The sequence below is a fragment of the Halichondria panicea genome, chromosome 8, assembly GCF_963675165.1.
Source record: "Halichondria panicea chromosome 8, odHalPani1.1, whole genome shotgun sequence".
NCBI lineage: Eukaryota > Metazoa > Porifera > Demospongiae > Suberitida > Halichondriidae > Halichondria > Halichondria panicea.
In genome coordinates this window covers 5,562,421-5,579,727 of record NC_087384.1, presented here as the reverse complement: position 1 = coordinate 5,579,727, position 17,307 = coordinate 5,562,421, and the positions used below count along the sequence as shown (strand labels likewise).

General features: G+C 40.2%; 1 protein-coding gene across 1 annotated transcript; it reads right to left on the bottom strand.

The window, feature by feature from the left end:
* Nucleotides 1-11,552: 11,552 nt before the first annotated feature.
* LOC135340178 (inversin-like) lies at nucleotides 11,553-16,593 on the bottom strand. The gene is made up of 5 exons (XM_064536501.1): nucleotides 15,685-16,593; nucleotides 15,482-15,622; nucleotides 15,328-15,402; nucleotides 12,511-12,551; nucleotides 11,553-12,088 (listed from the first exon to the last, which is right to left on the bottom strand). Exons 1-5 carry the CDS (start codon nucleotides 16,424-16,426, stop codon nucleotides 11,651-11,653), a joined length of 1,437 nt encoding a protein of 478 aa, XP_064392571.1. The 5' UTR covers nucleotides 16,427-16,593; the 3' UTR covers nucleotides 11,553-11,650.
* Between the last annotated feature and the right edge of the window lie 714 nt (nucleotides 16,594-17,307).

Genomic DNA, 17,307 nt, shown 5'->3' with positions numbered 1-17,307 from the left:
ATAAACTTTAAAGTTCAGTGTTGGCGGTGTTATTGACGTCATGATGGCATTGTATAGTGGTGCATGACATCATCATCTGATGTTGATGTCATACATGGCATAACTATATAGATCTACAGAGTTTTTGTGTGCACGAATCACTACAAGTTCAGTGCATTGATGTCATTGCGGTCATGTGATAACGTCCAGGCCAATGACATGCAACTTCGTGCACATGTCGGACGGTGACCTCCTCTGGCATGCATGATATAGCCGGACTAGTGATTTTGCGGTTTTTACTGATTAAGCATGTACTGCGAACATTAATTTTATATACTCACAAATTTATAATGCATATATGTACTGTAAAAAGGCTGCTATTCCATGCAGCATCAACAATTATCATTGTAGATCTAGTAAATTCTAGCAGCCAGAACTGACAAGTATAATCATATGTGGGGAGCACCTTTGTAAACAATACATGATTGTATTGCCTATGTGTGACCTTTCCCCTGTGGTTATTCATAATCAAGAGTAGAACACATCACTGCATTAAGGAATATAGATTAATATTTAGAGTAGATAAATAAATTAGCAACTCCCACGCACATGCAATTCTACATCTAGACTGTTACAGAGGTCTGGCAGACGCGGTGCAGCTCAAGCAATTAGCCTTTAATTGAGCAATAATTGTTCGCCCACGTCCTCCCCACGTCGTACATTTTTGCTGAGAGTAATCAAAGGCTAATTACTTGAGCTGCACTGCGCCTGTCGGACCTCCTCTGGACTGAATACATGTACGTCACTAATACTATACATGTTGTAGCAGGAGTGCGAATTCATGCACTCCTGGTTGTAGTAATTGTGTAAACAGCCATGAATAAAATTAAATGTGGGCTGAAGGTACAAACCACACGTGTGTGTGCTGATATCATAATTTTTATGATGAACATAATAATGCAATGGTAGAAAGTAAGTGAAAATAGTTCATGTTGTAATGTTAGATTCAGAGTTTACCAGGTTGTCCACAGCTTTATAGGGGTTAGCCCACATGAGGACCTTGCTCCTCTATAATGGACATGATAAGATTGATGATTGGAGGAGAGAGAACGATAGTCGGCATCTTTGTAGGGATTATTCCATTTGGTTGCCAATATCATTAATTAACCACTTTACGTACCTTAACGGTCTGAGAGTGACGTGATATGACATACCTGTATACTGTAAAAATTAACGCGGTTTACACTTAAAGCTACAGTTAGCTATAGATTAGCCTCGATCCCAGGCCGCACTTTACTCAGGGAACTTCACTCTTCTTTTCTATGAAGGCCGGTGAAGGAGGCTACAGTTGGATACTCCTCCTAATGTACTCCAGAGTGTTGAACTGCTGTGTAAACGTGGAACCGCATTTTCCTTAAAGTGCGTCATCACTGTCACACTATTCAATTTATGAGATATAAACTCACAATTAAAACAAGAAAATTTACAACCTGCAATCTCCCCGCCCCCATTGTTTAAATTATTAATGTACTTTCCCCAGCCAAGTGGGGGGCTTGCAACCCTAGCCTCAATGCAGTGATGTGCATGTTCATTGCAGTCTCCTAGAGGTATTCCTTAATGTAATGATAATTATGTGCTCATTGCAGTCATATTTTTTGTTAAACAAATGAAGTTACACATGTAGTACTGATCTAGGCAAAATAAATAATAAAATAGTACAAAAAGGAAAAAGGAAAATATACTTGTTAGTCCATTTGGCATAAGTGTGCCTCGGCCGACACCAAATCCATTGGTGGGATGGTCTTGATGGCGCGACCACGGGAGGACCGGGAGCCTCGCACACATTGTATTGCAGATCTGAGCAGATTATATTATGATAAGGAGCATCTTAGCCAGTTTATGACCTGGTGGTATGGTTGGTCCCATTTCTCAGCTAGGAGGGAAGCCAATCTTATAGAACACTGTTGCTTCTTTTCCTAGTCCCCCACTTGCGGAGAGCACTAAGGGGGTGAAGGACGCATGTTCCACCTCCCTGACTCTTTGCTCATAGGCTCTTTTTTCTCTACTTTGTGTTTTCTGAAGCACTGCTCCAGGCTCGTGTTCCTGTTCAATGGTGCGTGGGGGTTAAACACCCTGACATCTACGAAGGTTCTCTCCAGTCTTCCTCCCCAGAAGCCGTTTGCCGCGATGTCTAGTCGGGTGTTATATCAGTGGTAATGGCGGTACGTCTTGCCATGGTCTCCGAGGAGAGTGGTTGAAGATCCGGTTCCACACACACATCATTGCAGACTTCCGTCATTAGGGTGGCAGTTAGATCTCTGATCTCGTTATGGCGTATCGACGGGAATCCACCTCGTGGGCAGGAGAGAGCATGTTCGATTGTGAAGTTTGCACCACAGACACAGTTTGTAGCAGTGTTTGGCGGACACCATCCATATCTCAGGGCAGTCATATAGGTATTCCTCAATGCAGTGATGTGTTCATTACATGCAGTTTGGAGGTATTCTTCCACATTGCCATGACGAAATAATTATGTGATCAAAAATCACACTAATCATTGTGAGGGTCACACAATGAGGCCACATTCAGAACTCACGAGGTCTACCGGAGGTTTAATGAAACATCCCGGGTGCGAGCATGCTCCCCTGATGCAGCAAATTGCTCAACAGGGAGACAGTTAAGGTGAGGCGACATCTCAGCCAGGACATACAATAGTGGAGTTGTATAGGGGGATCATCTCTCTTGGATGCAAGGAGACAGGCGAGACTCTTGTAAAATAAAACTTTTTTTAACCTTTATGCCGTGAGCCCGGTGAAAAATATCGATTGGAGGATAGAAATTGTGGTTCTGGATCAGAGTTTGCTTGGTTATAGTAGCGATTTGGAGATCCAGCCACTTGGAGTAAGCATTGACTACGTATACACCATGTAGATTAGAAACATAATTATGTCCATCAACAGGGCCAGCGTAATTGCATGGCTATTATATAGATGGGCTATATTTTGCCCTCTGAGCAGTATAACTATTCTGGTGCGCATGTATATACATGTATGTGAAGTGAAAAGGAGTATATATGCATACATGCAAGCCATAGTCTATAGGGTGGGGTGCATGCGTGTCTGATATTCTTCTACCCATGCACGCATCGATATATATACCTGCTAAATATAATGGCTCTGTCACTATAATACATAATTATTGTCTTTGCACTTGATAATAGTATTTGGCAACTTGCAGACTGAGTCACGGAATTAACTCAAGCTTGTACTCTCAAACACCCCATGCATATTAAAAAAAGTGTTAATTTGTTAAAAATAAAAGCAAAGTGAGACAAAACTGACTGAATCTGCATTTAACCAGGTTGTGAAGCTATATATATATATACATGCACATGTACATCACACAAACTAGATTAGTTCTCAGGAAGATAATCCGGGTTGAAGTCTGGGTCAATCTTGTCAACACTTCTTGAATTGTTGGTCGGAGGGTCAGGGTCGAAATCACTCGCAATCGTGTGCACATTTCCAGAGTTATTTGGAGGAGGGTCAGGGTTGAAGTCACTCCAAGGCAATTCGATGTTTGCTGATTTGGAGGTAGTATACAGCACTTATAATAACAGACAATCCCCAACACCACGGCAGCTACAACAAGGATGATTATTACAGAAATGGTCACCAAGATAACAACTGCATAGGCCCATCCTCTCTGGTCACAAATTAGTGAAACTCCGACGTTCTCACCCCAGTCCACACGCTCGGGAATGGATGTGATCACCAAGAATTGTTGAGACCCAGTGCTATAGTCAATGCCTACTAGGCAATTTCCTTGTTCACTGACAAAACACGATTCCTTAGAGCTTAGGTCAGGGACACTGTATTCTGTTCTCTCAAAGTATAAAGAAGCGCTCAAAATAATCTCCATTGAGAGTGAATTGTGTAAAATTACATAGTACTCATCTTCTTGCTCGACTCGATATGAAATGGTCGATGTATTCTGTAAATCATTACAACAGGCAGGTGCATATTGGAACATCTCAGCCAAATCTTGGCTAGGGTTACTAGCCCAACTGTTTGCATTATTATTGCCTTTCACAATGTAGAGATCAACCAACAGATCGGTACATATATACAGAGACTGATATGTTAGAGTTGGGATGAAGATGATACTGCCAGAATCGAAACTCCGTTGAATCAATTGTCGACTCGATAGAAACAGTAAATTGATTAGTGTCATTCAGGGCCGGTATACTCGTGTCGTCGATAAGAAACAGTTCAGCATCAACTGAATTGGACGAGAGCTCAAGAGAACCACCATCGCAAAAGAACGAGGATAGAGACAGCAGTCGACTATCCCCTGGTGAGTAGAAGTCAGTGGAAATAGTAACAGTAGAATCTAAATCGTCATCTGAATTGTCCATGGACTCGCCTGCCTTATTTAGTCCTATCGCAACACCAATTATTATGCCACAAATGAGCAAAACGCCTAATGTAGATATGACCCCGATAAAAATTCCAAAGCCCACTGCACCACTGTCGTCGTCACTGTCACTACTAATGTGCGTGATGGCTTAAACTGTGAGTGTCACTGCTGAATCCCCCTCCTCCTCCTCCACCACAACCTCCTCCTGCACTGCCTCCTCCTGATGGCATTCTCTATTCAGGTATAGATCTAATGCAAATTCGATTATTAACAATCACAGACTGATTTAAAGAAAAAATTGAGAACTTCCAGTCTAGTAGGTCTGTATAGATCTATACTTCTGCACCTCTTGTACCAGACCAGTCTATTTATCCGAGAGCTAGGTCTCAGTACATCTACCTATCACAAGCCAGGAAATTATCTATAACTAGAGCACTAAAGTGCAAACCCTCGGCTGGTGACATGATAATAAAGAAACCAGAAGTGTGATAATGCAGTGCATGTAGCATGTATGACTAGCACAGCAACTCAAGAGCAATAAAACTAAACCAGACTGGAGGCATGCTGAAACATTGAGTGGTACATGCAATGTGGACTGGGATCACAGCAAAGAAGCCTGGAGTCTTAGACTTAGAGAGGTATGGCTCCTGCCAGGCTGGAGTAGATCTATAGGATCCAGAGTCAGCCAACAACCAGTCACAATTTTAGCTATTCTATTGTTCCTGGTACGGGATCACTTCAGCTGCGAACGTAGTCAGCAAGGCGCTAGATCTACTAGCTTTCCATTGTTCCTGGTACAGGATCACTTTCAGTTATAAATAACGCATGTGCCAAGTCTGTTCAAGCTACATTTTGCTCGCTTTTATTAGACAACAAAGCTTTAGGCCATGCAAAGTCAATTTGTAGTTTCTCAGGCCCTTGCGCTTGGAAATTGGCAGCTTTACAAAAAAGTTAAATTCTATGAATATCATTATCATTCAAATGCCTCAATCCGCTTGCTATTTAGGAATAATAGCCTGAGAAACTACAAATTGACTTTGCATGGCCTTAACACCGAAAGCTGCCACTATCAAAAAAGTACTAACTTGTTGTGTGGAGGTTACCCATGCTGTAAACGCAGTGCTAGAACATCCAGGTAAGCAGACCCATGCAGTCACAAGCTTGTTAGCTTTTGCTCGACAAAGAAGCTTTAACATAAAAATCTGCCACTATTTAAACCTAGTCTCATGGATCAGCCCCCTCCTGAGAAGTGGTCTGAGCACTCTTGTCTTGAGGTCATTTCACAGTGGAATGTGCCAGACCAATGGAATGTAATCAATTCCTGACCTTACGCCCCCGCGTATTTGTTATTGTACAAAGCGTCAAGCGCAGGCATCTCTCTATCTCTGAAAAAGGTGCTTCAATCTATTACATGTATGTCTTTTGCCTGTGGTGCTAACTCTCTGTGCCCAAGGATCCCTGCTTGGCTTGCTTATGCTTCGTAGCAGCGTCTATGTATGAAGCGTTTACCATGCGTAATGCATGCGTTAATGATTATCCAAATGCGTTGAGCAACGTGCAGTTCTTTATTGCCTCCTATAATATCACCTGACTAGAATAAGTCAATCTGATTGAGCCGTTGGAATTCCAGCGTGTGCAACAAAACTACATCAAGAGTGCTCAGATCCCCTTCTCAGGAGGGGGCTGATCCATGAGACTAATTTAAACCAAGATATTGTTGTGTGAAGGCTATCCATGCTGTAAACGCAATTAAGTGAACCCAGTTTACACAGAGTATATAGTGCTAGATTAGCCTCGATTCAAGGCCGATTAAAATACGTATTTTAATCGGCCTTGAATCGAGGCTAGCGCTAGATCTATATAGAATCACACAGAGCCACTAGTATAGAATCACATCCTGCTTCATGTGGGATTCTCATTGTATAGTGATGCATGACATCATCATGATCTGTGTCTACTATAAACTGTTACTAGTGTATAGCAGAATTGATTTCTCATAAAATAATGGCATTGTAATGCATGCTGCAGACATCATCATACTTCATTTGATGCTACCAGATTGAAGAGTTAGAGGGACTCATAGGAAACGGTTGGTATCTCGAGTAACATCCGCGCTACGCTGCGGTTTAATCGAGGCCAACACAACAATATCTATTTCTACACCCAGTGCATAATAAACTACAAGTAACTGTGCTTAGTCCGTGCAACTCACTTTTATACCACACTTACATCACCACTAATTGGTCACAGCTGTAGGATATATAGAATATTAGCATACAGCCCCAGGCGCTAGGTATGCACAGTTTTCAAGTTGTTTTTTTGTTTTTTCATTTGTTCAAGAAAGTAAGCAAAGAGAAAAGAGCCACGCTTGACAGTATTAAGACTCAAAGCGACGGCAGAAACAAGGAAGGTGCTCTCCAACAAGATGGCTAAGCTTCCATGGGTCCATGGGCGCGGTTTAGATACATTTTATCCAAGAAGAGCTTGCAACTCCAGTAGGGGACGTCGAATGGTCAACGCTTGGACCAAGGAAGCTCTTGAGCATCTGTAGGAATCAACATGTTGCTCAACTAGCTCTTTGACGGCTGCAAAATCCGGCATAGTCTTGTTATTTTTTGCAGTCTGCATCGTGGATTGAATTGTTGCTAGGGGGAGGTCCTTTTATAGTGCTGCAGTCACGTGGTATAAGTCAGGTATGCCACACCTACTCGGAGGATATGCACCCTATATATCCTCCGCTACCATGGTTACATATTACATACCCCTCGGCTCCACCTTGGAGTAACCACGGTAGCGGAGGATATATGGGTGCATATCCTCCTCTTAGGTGTGGTATATCCTATACATATTTCAAGGTCTATACCTATTGTAGTAGTCATAACCAGCACGCTTACACGTTACATGTTCCAATAGCTCTAAAACAGCCTTGGGAACATATAACTTTATTGGAAAGTCTCTTTTTACTGGGTGTGGTCAGTCATTAGCAAGTACTACACGTGGCTCATGGACTAGGCGTGTTATAAATTGCTGAAAGAGATTATGTTTCGAGGAAACACAGCTTTGGGAGTTACCCGGCAAAAATGTGCTTAATAGCCTCGTTCATAGGGCGTAATGCGGATAATTTTCGAGGCTCCACTGCAGATCAATGTAAAATCATCACGTGCACCACTCCGTTTCCTATCCCTCTATATAACTCTTCAATCTATGATGCTACACACAGCAAAAACACTTATGATGCATCATCGTATTTTAGTCTTAAAATGACAGAAATTTATGTCGTTTCTACATGAAATTTCAAAAGAGATGCATTTCATTGAACATTTTTATGTTACTGTAACGAATGTGTTTTTACTGTGCATGTAGCAGAATTGCACTATAATTATATCATGACTGGCACCAGGATAGGCCTTGGCGAATTATTCAGGCTAGCATAAAAATAGGTACTCCTGAGCATTGAGAATAATGCTGGGAAAAATAGGCACATTTTCTGACTTTGACGAGAACAATAGGTATTAACGAGAAGATCAGATTATACATGTAGAACACTACTTAGAGGCTCAGCTGGCTGTCATGTAACTACACAATAACAAGACTTGGTTCTACGTGTATATGTTATATAGATCGCTTCTGGACACTGCATTTTACCTTTAAAAAAAAGGTTGTCACTTCTATGAAACAGTCATGCAGCTTGCGCATTAGAACATTAATTTTTAGATTTTGCCTAAAAAAAGTCAGCATGCGCTGGAGGTTTAGAGCCTTTTAGTAAATAAAACTGCATAAACAGAGCTTCGCAGGACTTATATTAGGAGAACTAAAACTTTTAGTGATAAGTGAAAACTTGGAAAAACTTGCTAAGTAGCTGCTTAAGCCTCCCATTCACTTATGTGTTTGAAAGTTTCATCTTTCTGTTGAAAGAATTTTTCATTGCAGAGTTCGAGTTTGTGCGGGTGAAAATAACTTTTGATGACAAACTATAGGTTTTTGAATTAGCTGGGGTGTTAGTAGGCCTAATAAACGCCTCTCTCGAATTGTAACCTCCTCTGCCAGCAAATAGTAGCCCTGTGGCCTCTGATCCGATAATTATACTTATTAAACAGAACTACACCTAACAAATATAAAATAGTGTGAGCGGTATGCATTGTGTGTGGTATGCATGCGCATGCAGTATTGTACTCACATTGAGTCAAGTGCTGACAAATTTCAAAAGCTATCCTCTCTTTTTTCAATCTCAGTAACAACTCCAGTAAAGCTTTGTAAGTTGCTGCAAAAGGAAAAGGACTGTGTTTTTTCCAGAGAATCAAACATTTAGTCATGGCTACTTGAGTTCCTTCTTTATGGTACAACTCATTGATATCAGCTTGTTCAGCAGGACTTAGTCCCATGGAACTCGGCCAGAAAAGGAATATTTGAGTCCATAATTTCACTGTTAAGTTGCTCGTCAGTAATATTACTTCTTAGTCCATGCAGAGTGAATCGATTAACGGGTGATCCTATAGAGGCAGGGAAATTAATTAATGTTATGAGCATATCATCAATGTTTGTTGCATTTTGACCTCTGTGTGCTGGGCCTGAGCTAATTATTCAATTACTATTATTCAAATCTTTTATTCTCACTTTTCTTCCCTATTATTCAAGAAATCTCACCTATTATTCAAGTTTTTCAGTTTGTTTTTGACAAAAGTTTCTAAAATAAACAATGTAATAACATAAACAGTATAAATTTGTCCTCTATATAAATCTTTTTCTTCCTACAGGTGGATTGAAACCTTTCTCTTTCTTGTGAGATTTATGCTTGAGGAACTTTGAATACTTTAAACAACACTTTTTAGATGATCTTGCTGTATTATAGAGCCATTCTGCGCATGCGAAATAGTGTTTTGCAATTAATTTTGCCTATTATAAAATGCTGCCTATTATTCATTCAAGTATAATTAGCACAGGGCTACTGTGTGCCAATATCTGCCATATGGCACAGTTCAGATAGTGAACTGTGCCAGTATCTAAAGTAAGGCTGAAGTTACGTAAAGCCCACCCACCTAGGTTGCAGTTACTTGTGGTAGGCATAAGAGTTTCATGTGCATGCACAGCCGACCACAAATAGTTGCAAACCAGGTGTCTGATGTGTACACGGAAAGGAATGCAACAAATCAGTTGTTATACACAGCTTCACGGGAAAGGAATGCAAATCAATCGTTACATAGCTTCATGCACTTGTGCGCACATTGGATATAATTATTATGCCTCGGTGCGCACATACGCAAGCAAGGTATACGGTAGTGTATTTGTGTGTGTCTGTCTTTAAAGAGTTACTGTTTACTGCAGTAGAAAAATCCACCAAAAATAACAGTCCGCCTATGTCGTGGTATATATAATTATATAGTTATCATAATTATACTCGTGCATATCATGCTTATATCATGCTTATACCACTTTCAAACTGCATGTGTATCTTTAGGGTTTGTGAGAGAAGAAATTAGTTGAAGGTGTGCACAATGTGAGTTTGGTCAATCACCGAAAAGATTCTGTTCTAGTGAAGACGAAACATCTCACAAAATAGGAAGATCACCATGATTAAGAAGGACACTGCATGTTCGAGTGCACAAACAATGGCTGCATGGTCGTTGTTGTATGTTAATTTACTATAATTCTTGTATAGTGTTGTATCACGTTTGATGTGTGTGCCAATTTATGCAGATAGAGCAAGAGATATAGAAAAGAGGACTCTCGTTAACTCCTGCTATCATATTTTATTCGGAGACTCCAAAAGGAAAGTATGCAGGGAACCAGCATGACTGTACGAGCAAAATCAAAAAAATATATATATACAAACTAACGGCACTTATCAGTAAATAACCGTGCAGGAGTAAATCCATATAAAAGAACCATATAACTATTAGTGAAGAATACCAACACCTTTCTATATTGATTAATTCACTATAGTTTAAGGTCGAAACTATACCATAATAATTATTTACACAAACAAAATTACGCCACGAGTGCCTGCAAGGCACGAGTTCCTATAAGCACAGACGAGTAATAATCATCAGTATCCATGGGATAATGCATTCATTGCTTAGAAACCAAAATGCAGGTTGAATCTGTGTATGCGTGACATGCGGTTGCTTTGTCAACCAGAAGGATGCGTAGCAAATTGATGTTCTCTACAGTTTAAGAAAACGGCTAAAGACAAAGAAATAAGACTCTGGAATACCAAGAGAGCTTGTATATATAGAAGGCTAGAAAGAACAGACAAGAAAAAGAGCCAAGAAAAATGTTGACAACCAGTAACCTGTTTTGAAAACGAATAGTTCTGAAGGATAAACAGCATGTGGTTGCTTTCTATCATTCCAATGTACCAGAAGAGAAAACATCACCGCTATAGCAGAAGAAAAGTAACAACCATTTTTGAAGCCAAAGTGACTTACAAGAGCCTGAACAGGCTTAAATGGTGGTGCAGTACACTTCTACATGTGCAATATTCCGCTCAAAGCACTCACTCCCAACACTGATGCCTGTTTCAGTGATGCATTAAATATGACTGCTAAAATTAAAACTGAACACTAATTAACAACTCCCTGACCTTCAGCCTCACTTGCAAAAGAGCACCAATGTAAATAAACATGAAAGTAACGCGTCAGTAAAATTACAGCAACAAAGTAAATCATAGCTCTACAAGTGCAAAAACATTTTGTGAAAAATGGGAAAGAGTAGGGTTGGAAGAGCATGCGCACTGAAGTAACAAAAGTTCGCAAACAAGATTGTGGGTTGGTATAGTCTTTGCATGCTCCAACTAGTTGAGGGGCTCAATCTTTGCGATCTTTACCAGTTAGGTCCAGCACTACTTCTCGTTACACCTCTTTTTTTATGCGAGACACTCGATCCCCTATTTTACTATCAGCCTGCATGTGTTTCTATACGTATTCGCGAATGAGGCTTTCGAAGGTTCGATCTACATACATGCATGTAGTTTTACATGTAGTTTTTGAGATACATAATTCATACACAATGTCACATTGCACACCCAGGTCAGTATAATTATAAGCAATCGTCAGTATAGTGGGAAAGGATCGAATGAAATTAATAATTAATATTAATTAAAATGTCTACTGGGTTTATTACCTTTACACTAGCCGCCCCTTTTCCTTATATCAATATGATAAAAAGATCATCAACAACACAAGAAGCAAAATACAAACAAACAAACAAACAACACTAAATTATAGTTTTGTCACTATTTCAGAATCTTCTTTTGCTAATACAATAATGATTCCTTGAGTAGCGAGCACACTTGCTTTGCTTGGTCATTGCAGCCACAATCCAACAGAGCTTGTAGTAGAACTCGATACGTAGCTGTTCCACTGAGTAGAGCCTTAGATTTCCATTTCTTAAGAGTGTTATATCTCATCATTTCTATAGTCTGATTGTTACCCTTGATAGCTTCTCTCTCAGCTGCTGTTAATCCTAGCCACGTTGCTACTAGCTCCCATTGTTCCAGCTGCATTGAAATATTTAATATATGGTCATCTTTGCACTCCCTATTCCCGTCTTTGTATGTCAATCCATTGCTTGATAGTAGGGCATCTACTTTTGTGGCATGTGACGGAGCTGCTTGTTCAGTAGTGTGTTCCTGCCCTTGTCCCACAGAAATCCCTCGAAGTGATCCCTCTCCAACAGATGTGGTGGGAATTTCCTGTATTGAATGAAACTTCAGTCACAATTAAACACCACATGTAATCAACACAAGAACAAAGAACGTTGAGGGGCTCGGACTGCATGAGTGTTCCCTACATTAATACTTGGAATCGCAACATTACCCATTACCCACATATCTTTGATCAACTAATTATAAGGAATGCTCAACCACGCCCATATTTTAGTGCGTTAGTTAATAACACACATAATTTAATGCTAACTTCTAAGCCTGAAAACACATCATAGTAAGGTTATTAATACTTAATTACAAGTCTAGCTATGTCAAGTTTTTTGACCCTGACAAATCCTCTGGTGTATTAGGGGCTGGACAGATACTGCATTGCATTCACACAATTGATATAGGTTTGATGCCATTAAAAATAGCTCGACGTACAAATTTAGGCACACACAAACACTCACCTTTATAACTTTTTCAGCAATGGTGAGCCCAGTAGTCCATGCTGTATAAGAACATAACATTGTTACAACTGGCATACTGATATTTAACACATGTAGCTAGCACCCCCGTCCGGCACTGAAGCTGGTATTCACACCGAATTCTAAGGTTGAGCTGGGTTACTATGAGCTCCAATAAACTTAGCAAGCCTGAAAAAGCCTAGAGCTACGGCTAGAATATTAGAACGTTGAACAGTAACAGCTTTGCATCCATACTGATTTACTACACCTGATGGAGGCGACAAAGACACAGCATCTTCTTTTTTCGGCTCACTGGCTTGGGCAGTAGACTAGTACTGAGCTGACATGTGTCCATCAGCCGTTGAAAAACTGTACCCAAGCTGTACAGGATTTTTATTTGCACCTTTTTGTGTCTGTCATGATATAAATTATTCTTGTACATGTATGCATGCAATAATTTATTATTCATCATGAGGGGCTCAGAGCCTCAGAATAAGAGCAGATTGTCAACTTCCATCAGTGTTGGAGATAAATGAACTGGAGCGGTAAGAATCGACAGTATAAATCACTATTGTTGCTATGGACCTTAGTGGTTGCTAAGATAAAAGGGGTGTGGCCATGCTGCTTTCTATGTCTGAGCTAGCTTTGAATCCAGGCCTATTTTAATCGGCCTAGTCTCGAGGCTATGTCTGAGCATGCTCAGTAGGTAAACAATGGCGACCTCACCTCTGCACCTGTTAAAGAGGGCGTAGCTTCCACCCTAGCAAATTAAACTAGGGACGTACCTAGACTGGCGGCGACAGCCCCTCGCGTGCGTAGCGCGAGGGACTGGCAAACTGTCTATCAACCACTTGTCTCAGCTGCAACGAGCATTGCAGCCTATCAGATTGCTCAACGTCATATTAGCCCTGTAATTGTAACCGCACTTACACTTCAGGGGATTCAGTGCATTCCATAGTAGCTGAATCTCATAGCAAAATTTAACCACATTATCTATAACGATATTCATGTGTAGTAGTGTCATATGATCTATTACACTTCTGCTGAGACGAGTGACTGATAGGCAGTTTGCCAGTCGCTCGCGCTACGCGCTCGGGCGGCTGTCGCCGCCAGTCTAGGACGTACCCAAGACGAAAGAGAACAGTACCGCTACGGTCTCACTAGTTTGTGCTGTGGACCTACAGTCTTCTAGATTATCTCACTGAAGAAACTGAGGAGAAGAATGAGAAAAGTTGTTGTTTTTTTGGTTTTGCAATTCTCATAACTTTTTCAGACAATGTTCAATTCAGTTCATATTTCGCACAAATGTCACAAATGATATGGGCAACAGATATATAAACTCAAAATAACTCTTTCTTGTGTCTTGGGTGAGATCCAGAGGGGAGCTTTTTGCCGCCTACAACACGGCTATTAACTTCATTTAGAATTTCCAATCGCCTTCACTTCTAAGTCGCGTTACTTCCACGTGGCCTCACTTCCGAGTTAGTGGTGACCTCTAACCTTCCTAACTAGGAAGTGAATTACCCTAATGGGCTTCCGTAATTATTGCTGATATCAGCCATTCAGATTTGAGGTCAAAGTCCTTCTTTTTGCTGCATGAATGCTCCTATATTTCTGTACCTCACCAATGACAGTCTCTTTCATGATGTATACCAACATCCATCAAAGATCTAGCTATTCATTTTAGCTCTTTTTGGCTCAACCTAGCTCTCCTGCCTGCTGCACTACATACAAAATCCGTTCATAATGATATGTACAGGCTGACCGCGGTCTGTAATTTATGTACACAGTACTTACACACTTTACTTATAAGGCAATGCGGCGTTTAGGAAAGCATACGAGATGCGATTTCCGAACCCATGCAGAGTTAGACGCTCCTTCTGTAATGTGCTCCTGTTTTTAACAACAATCTTTGTTGATTGTTACCCACGCACTCTTTGAGTTTCCCTGTGATTCTGGATTCTGCATGCAGCAAAATTAAAAATATTTATATCATGATCAATCAATGTGTGTATAAAAGCTAGCTATAATTAGTAGGTTATGTAGCTTTGGCACCTCCACCGAGGTATCAGCACCCGTGGTGCTTTTATTATAATTATAGCAGTCACATTTGATAAAATGATATACCCTATATATATATACTTGGGGTCTGTATCATGTATACAATGTCATTATATTTTCGGTCATAATTATATTAAACATTAATTTTATAAAATATTTTTTTATAAATGTTCCTGTACACACTCCATGGTGACCTTCATGGGTGGTCATGTCAGATCAATACTGTATTTGATCGGACATTATCTCTTTTCAATTCTAAATCCTTATAATAATGCTCTGTATCAAATTTATTCTGTTAAGTTGTGATATTAATAGAATCCTATATATATACCTATTATAATTATAGTAACTTCATTCCTATAAATAGATTTACATTTACCGATAAGTGCCGGAATTCAACTGATGCACTACTATATACCTTATAAGGTAACATATTTTGAGGGTATATATTAATTAATTATGGTAGTCAGTCAGTCTGTCTGTCTGTCTGTGTGACTCACCTGGATGCGATAGCACTGTGTTTGTGCCATGGATAGCCTCAACACAAAAGGTATAGTATAGTTTTAAATTTGGCAGATTTTGATGTTAAAAACTTTGTTGTCGAATAAAAGCGAGCAAAAGCTAACCTGCACATTGCTGGCCCGGCCCATAGAAGATTAACACGCGACTTTGACTCGAGGCTGCATGTAGACTCACTAAACTTCAAATTAAGCCGAGGGTTTGCACTTCAGTGCTCTATAGTTTCTGCTATTTACTAACCTTGTTGGTTGTTTTTCCTTATTATCGGGTTTGTCACTGTCTTCAGCTCCATGGACAAACCCTTCAAGGACAGGTCTGTAGTAGCAAGAGTATAATAATATATATAGCATAATTATGTCACTGAGTATATATAATTAACTGAACATATTCATACCTTGTTCGATTTTGACTTGTTTGGATGGAGATGTTGTTCTCTGTATATCTTGTGTGTGCTGGTCAAATGCACCCAGACATTTCCCTCGCACTGCATTGGTGACTGATTCTACCTCTTCAGGTTGTGAAACATTGTATTTTTCTGTACAACAGAGTTTGAATTGACAAAGTGCATGCATGGTATGGATCTAGAAATACAATCACCTTTTTCCTGTTCCGAAGATTTGGGCGTGGAAAATGTATCTGCATGCACTGTTTGAGGTAGTGTCTTTATATGCTTGCAGGATAGCAATAATTCAACTATCTCAGTGTGCCCTGTTTCACATGCACAGCTAAATGCAGTTTTACCATCTGTATCTTGAATATTTGTATCAGCGTGATGGTCAAGCAGTATTTGAGTTACTTCCCCTCTTCCACAATAACATGCTATCATGAGAGCAGACCACCCATCATTCCTTAGCATGTTCATTCGTGCTCCTTTTTCTATCAATAGTTTGACGACACTGTTATGTTCATTTTCGCATGCTATCATCAGAGCAGACAATCCATTCTTCATTTGCATGTTCACTTGTGCTCCCTTTTCTATCAATACTTTGACAGAATGACTATGCCCATTTTGACTAGCTGCCATCAGAGCAGACCACCCATCTTTCTTTTGCATGTTCACTTGTACTCCTTTTTCTATCAATATGTGGATGACATCTGTATGTCCATCTTTGCTTGCTGCCATCAGAGCAGACCACCCATTATGGTCTTGCATGTTGACATCAGCCCCTTTACTCAGTAGCAGCCTCACAATGTCAGTGTGGCCATGTAAGCATGCATACATGAGAGGAGTTATTCCATGAGAATCTCTTCCGTTCACATTGTATCCATGGTTCAGGAGAGTTTCAACAGTCTGATAGTGACCTTTCTTACAAGCAAGATGAAGACCTTGTTCTGCCATGTTTATATTTTATTTATATGAGCTCTGGATCAGTATTGTCAGAGTATATGACATAGAGAGAGTATCGAAACTGTACATCATGCGGAGAGTAACGTGACTTCCTGTATCTGTCTAGCCTCGAGACCAGGCAGATTAAAATACGTATTTTAATCGACCTGGATTCGAGGCTAGTATCTGTCACGCTTGGAATTGCACACTGACCAATCCAAGCGTGGGTGGTGTAATCTATCAACCCATCCAAGTGTGGGTGATGTAATCTACTTTCTTGATAGATTACATCACCCACACTTGGATTGGTCAGTGTGCAAATTTCAACATGTTACTCTCCGCATACATCTGATGTACAGTATCGATACTCTCTTCTCTATCTTAATTATACTCTTGATATTGTGTAAATTTAGTCACCCTCGATATTTTCCACGGGATCGACTAAGTTCGGCCATGCATAGTCAATTTGTAGTTTCTCACGGATTGAGGCATTTTAATGATAATGATATTCATAGCATTTTAATTGAAAACACACCCGTAACTTCCTCAATAAGCGGAAGTGTATAATTTAATTTTAGTCATAATTGTATTTGACCAAAAAACCATACATACTCCACTTGGGGTCCAGTGGCGTAGCCAGGGGGTGACAAAGGGGGCAAATCCCCCCATTTTTCTGGATCTCTACTACTCTGCAGCTCAAGTTATTGTATCTGATTATCTGCTGAGCACTCCCTTTCTTCGGAATCTTGCTGCAGTTAGCTAGTTAGTAGGCAAGCAAAACAATTAGTCTCTAAACTGTGAGCTATTCTGGTCTAAATCTATAGCTTGTTCTTTGCTTCTTATCTTAGCCTCAATCCCAGGCCGAGTTTTCGCTTTTATAACGTTAGCCTAAC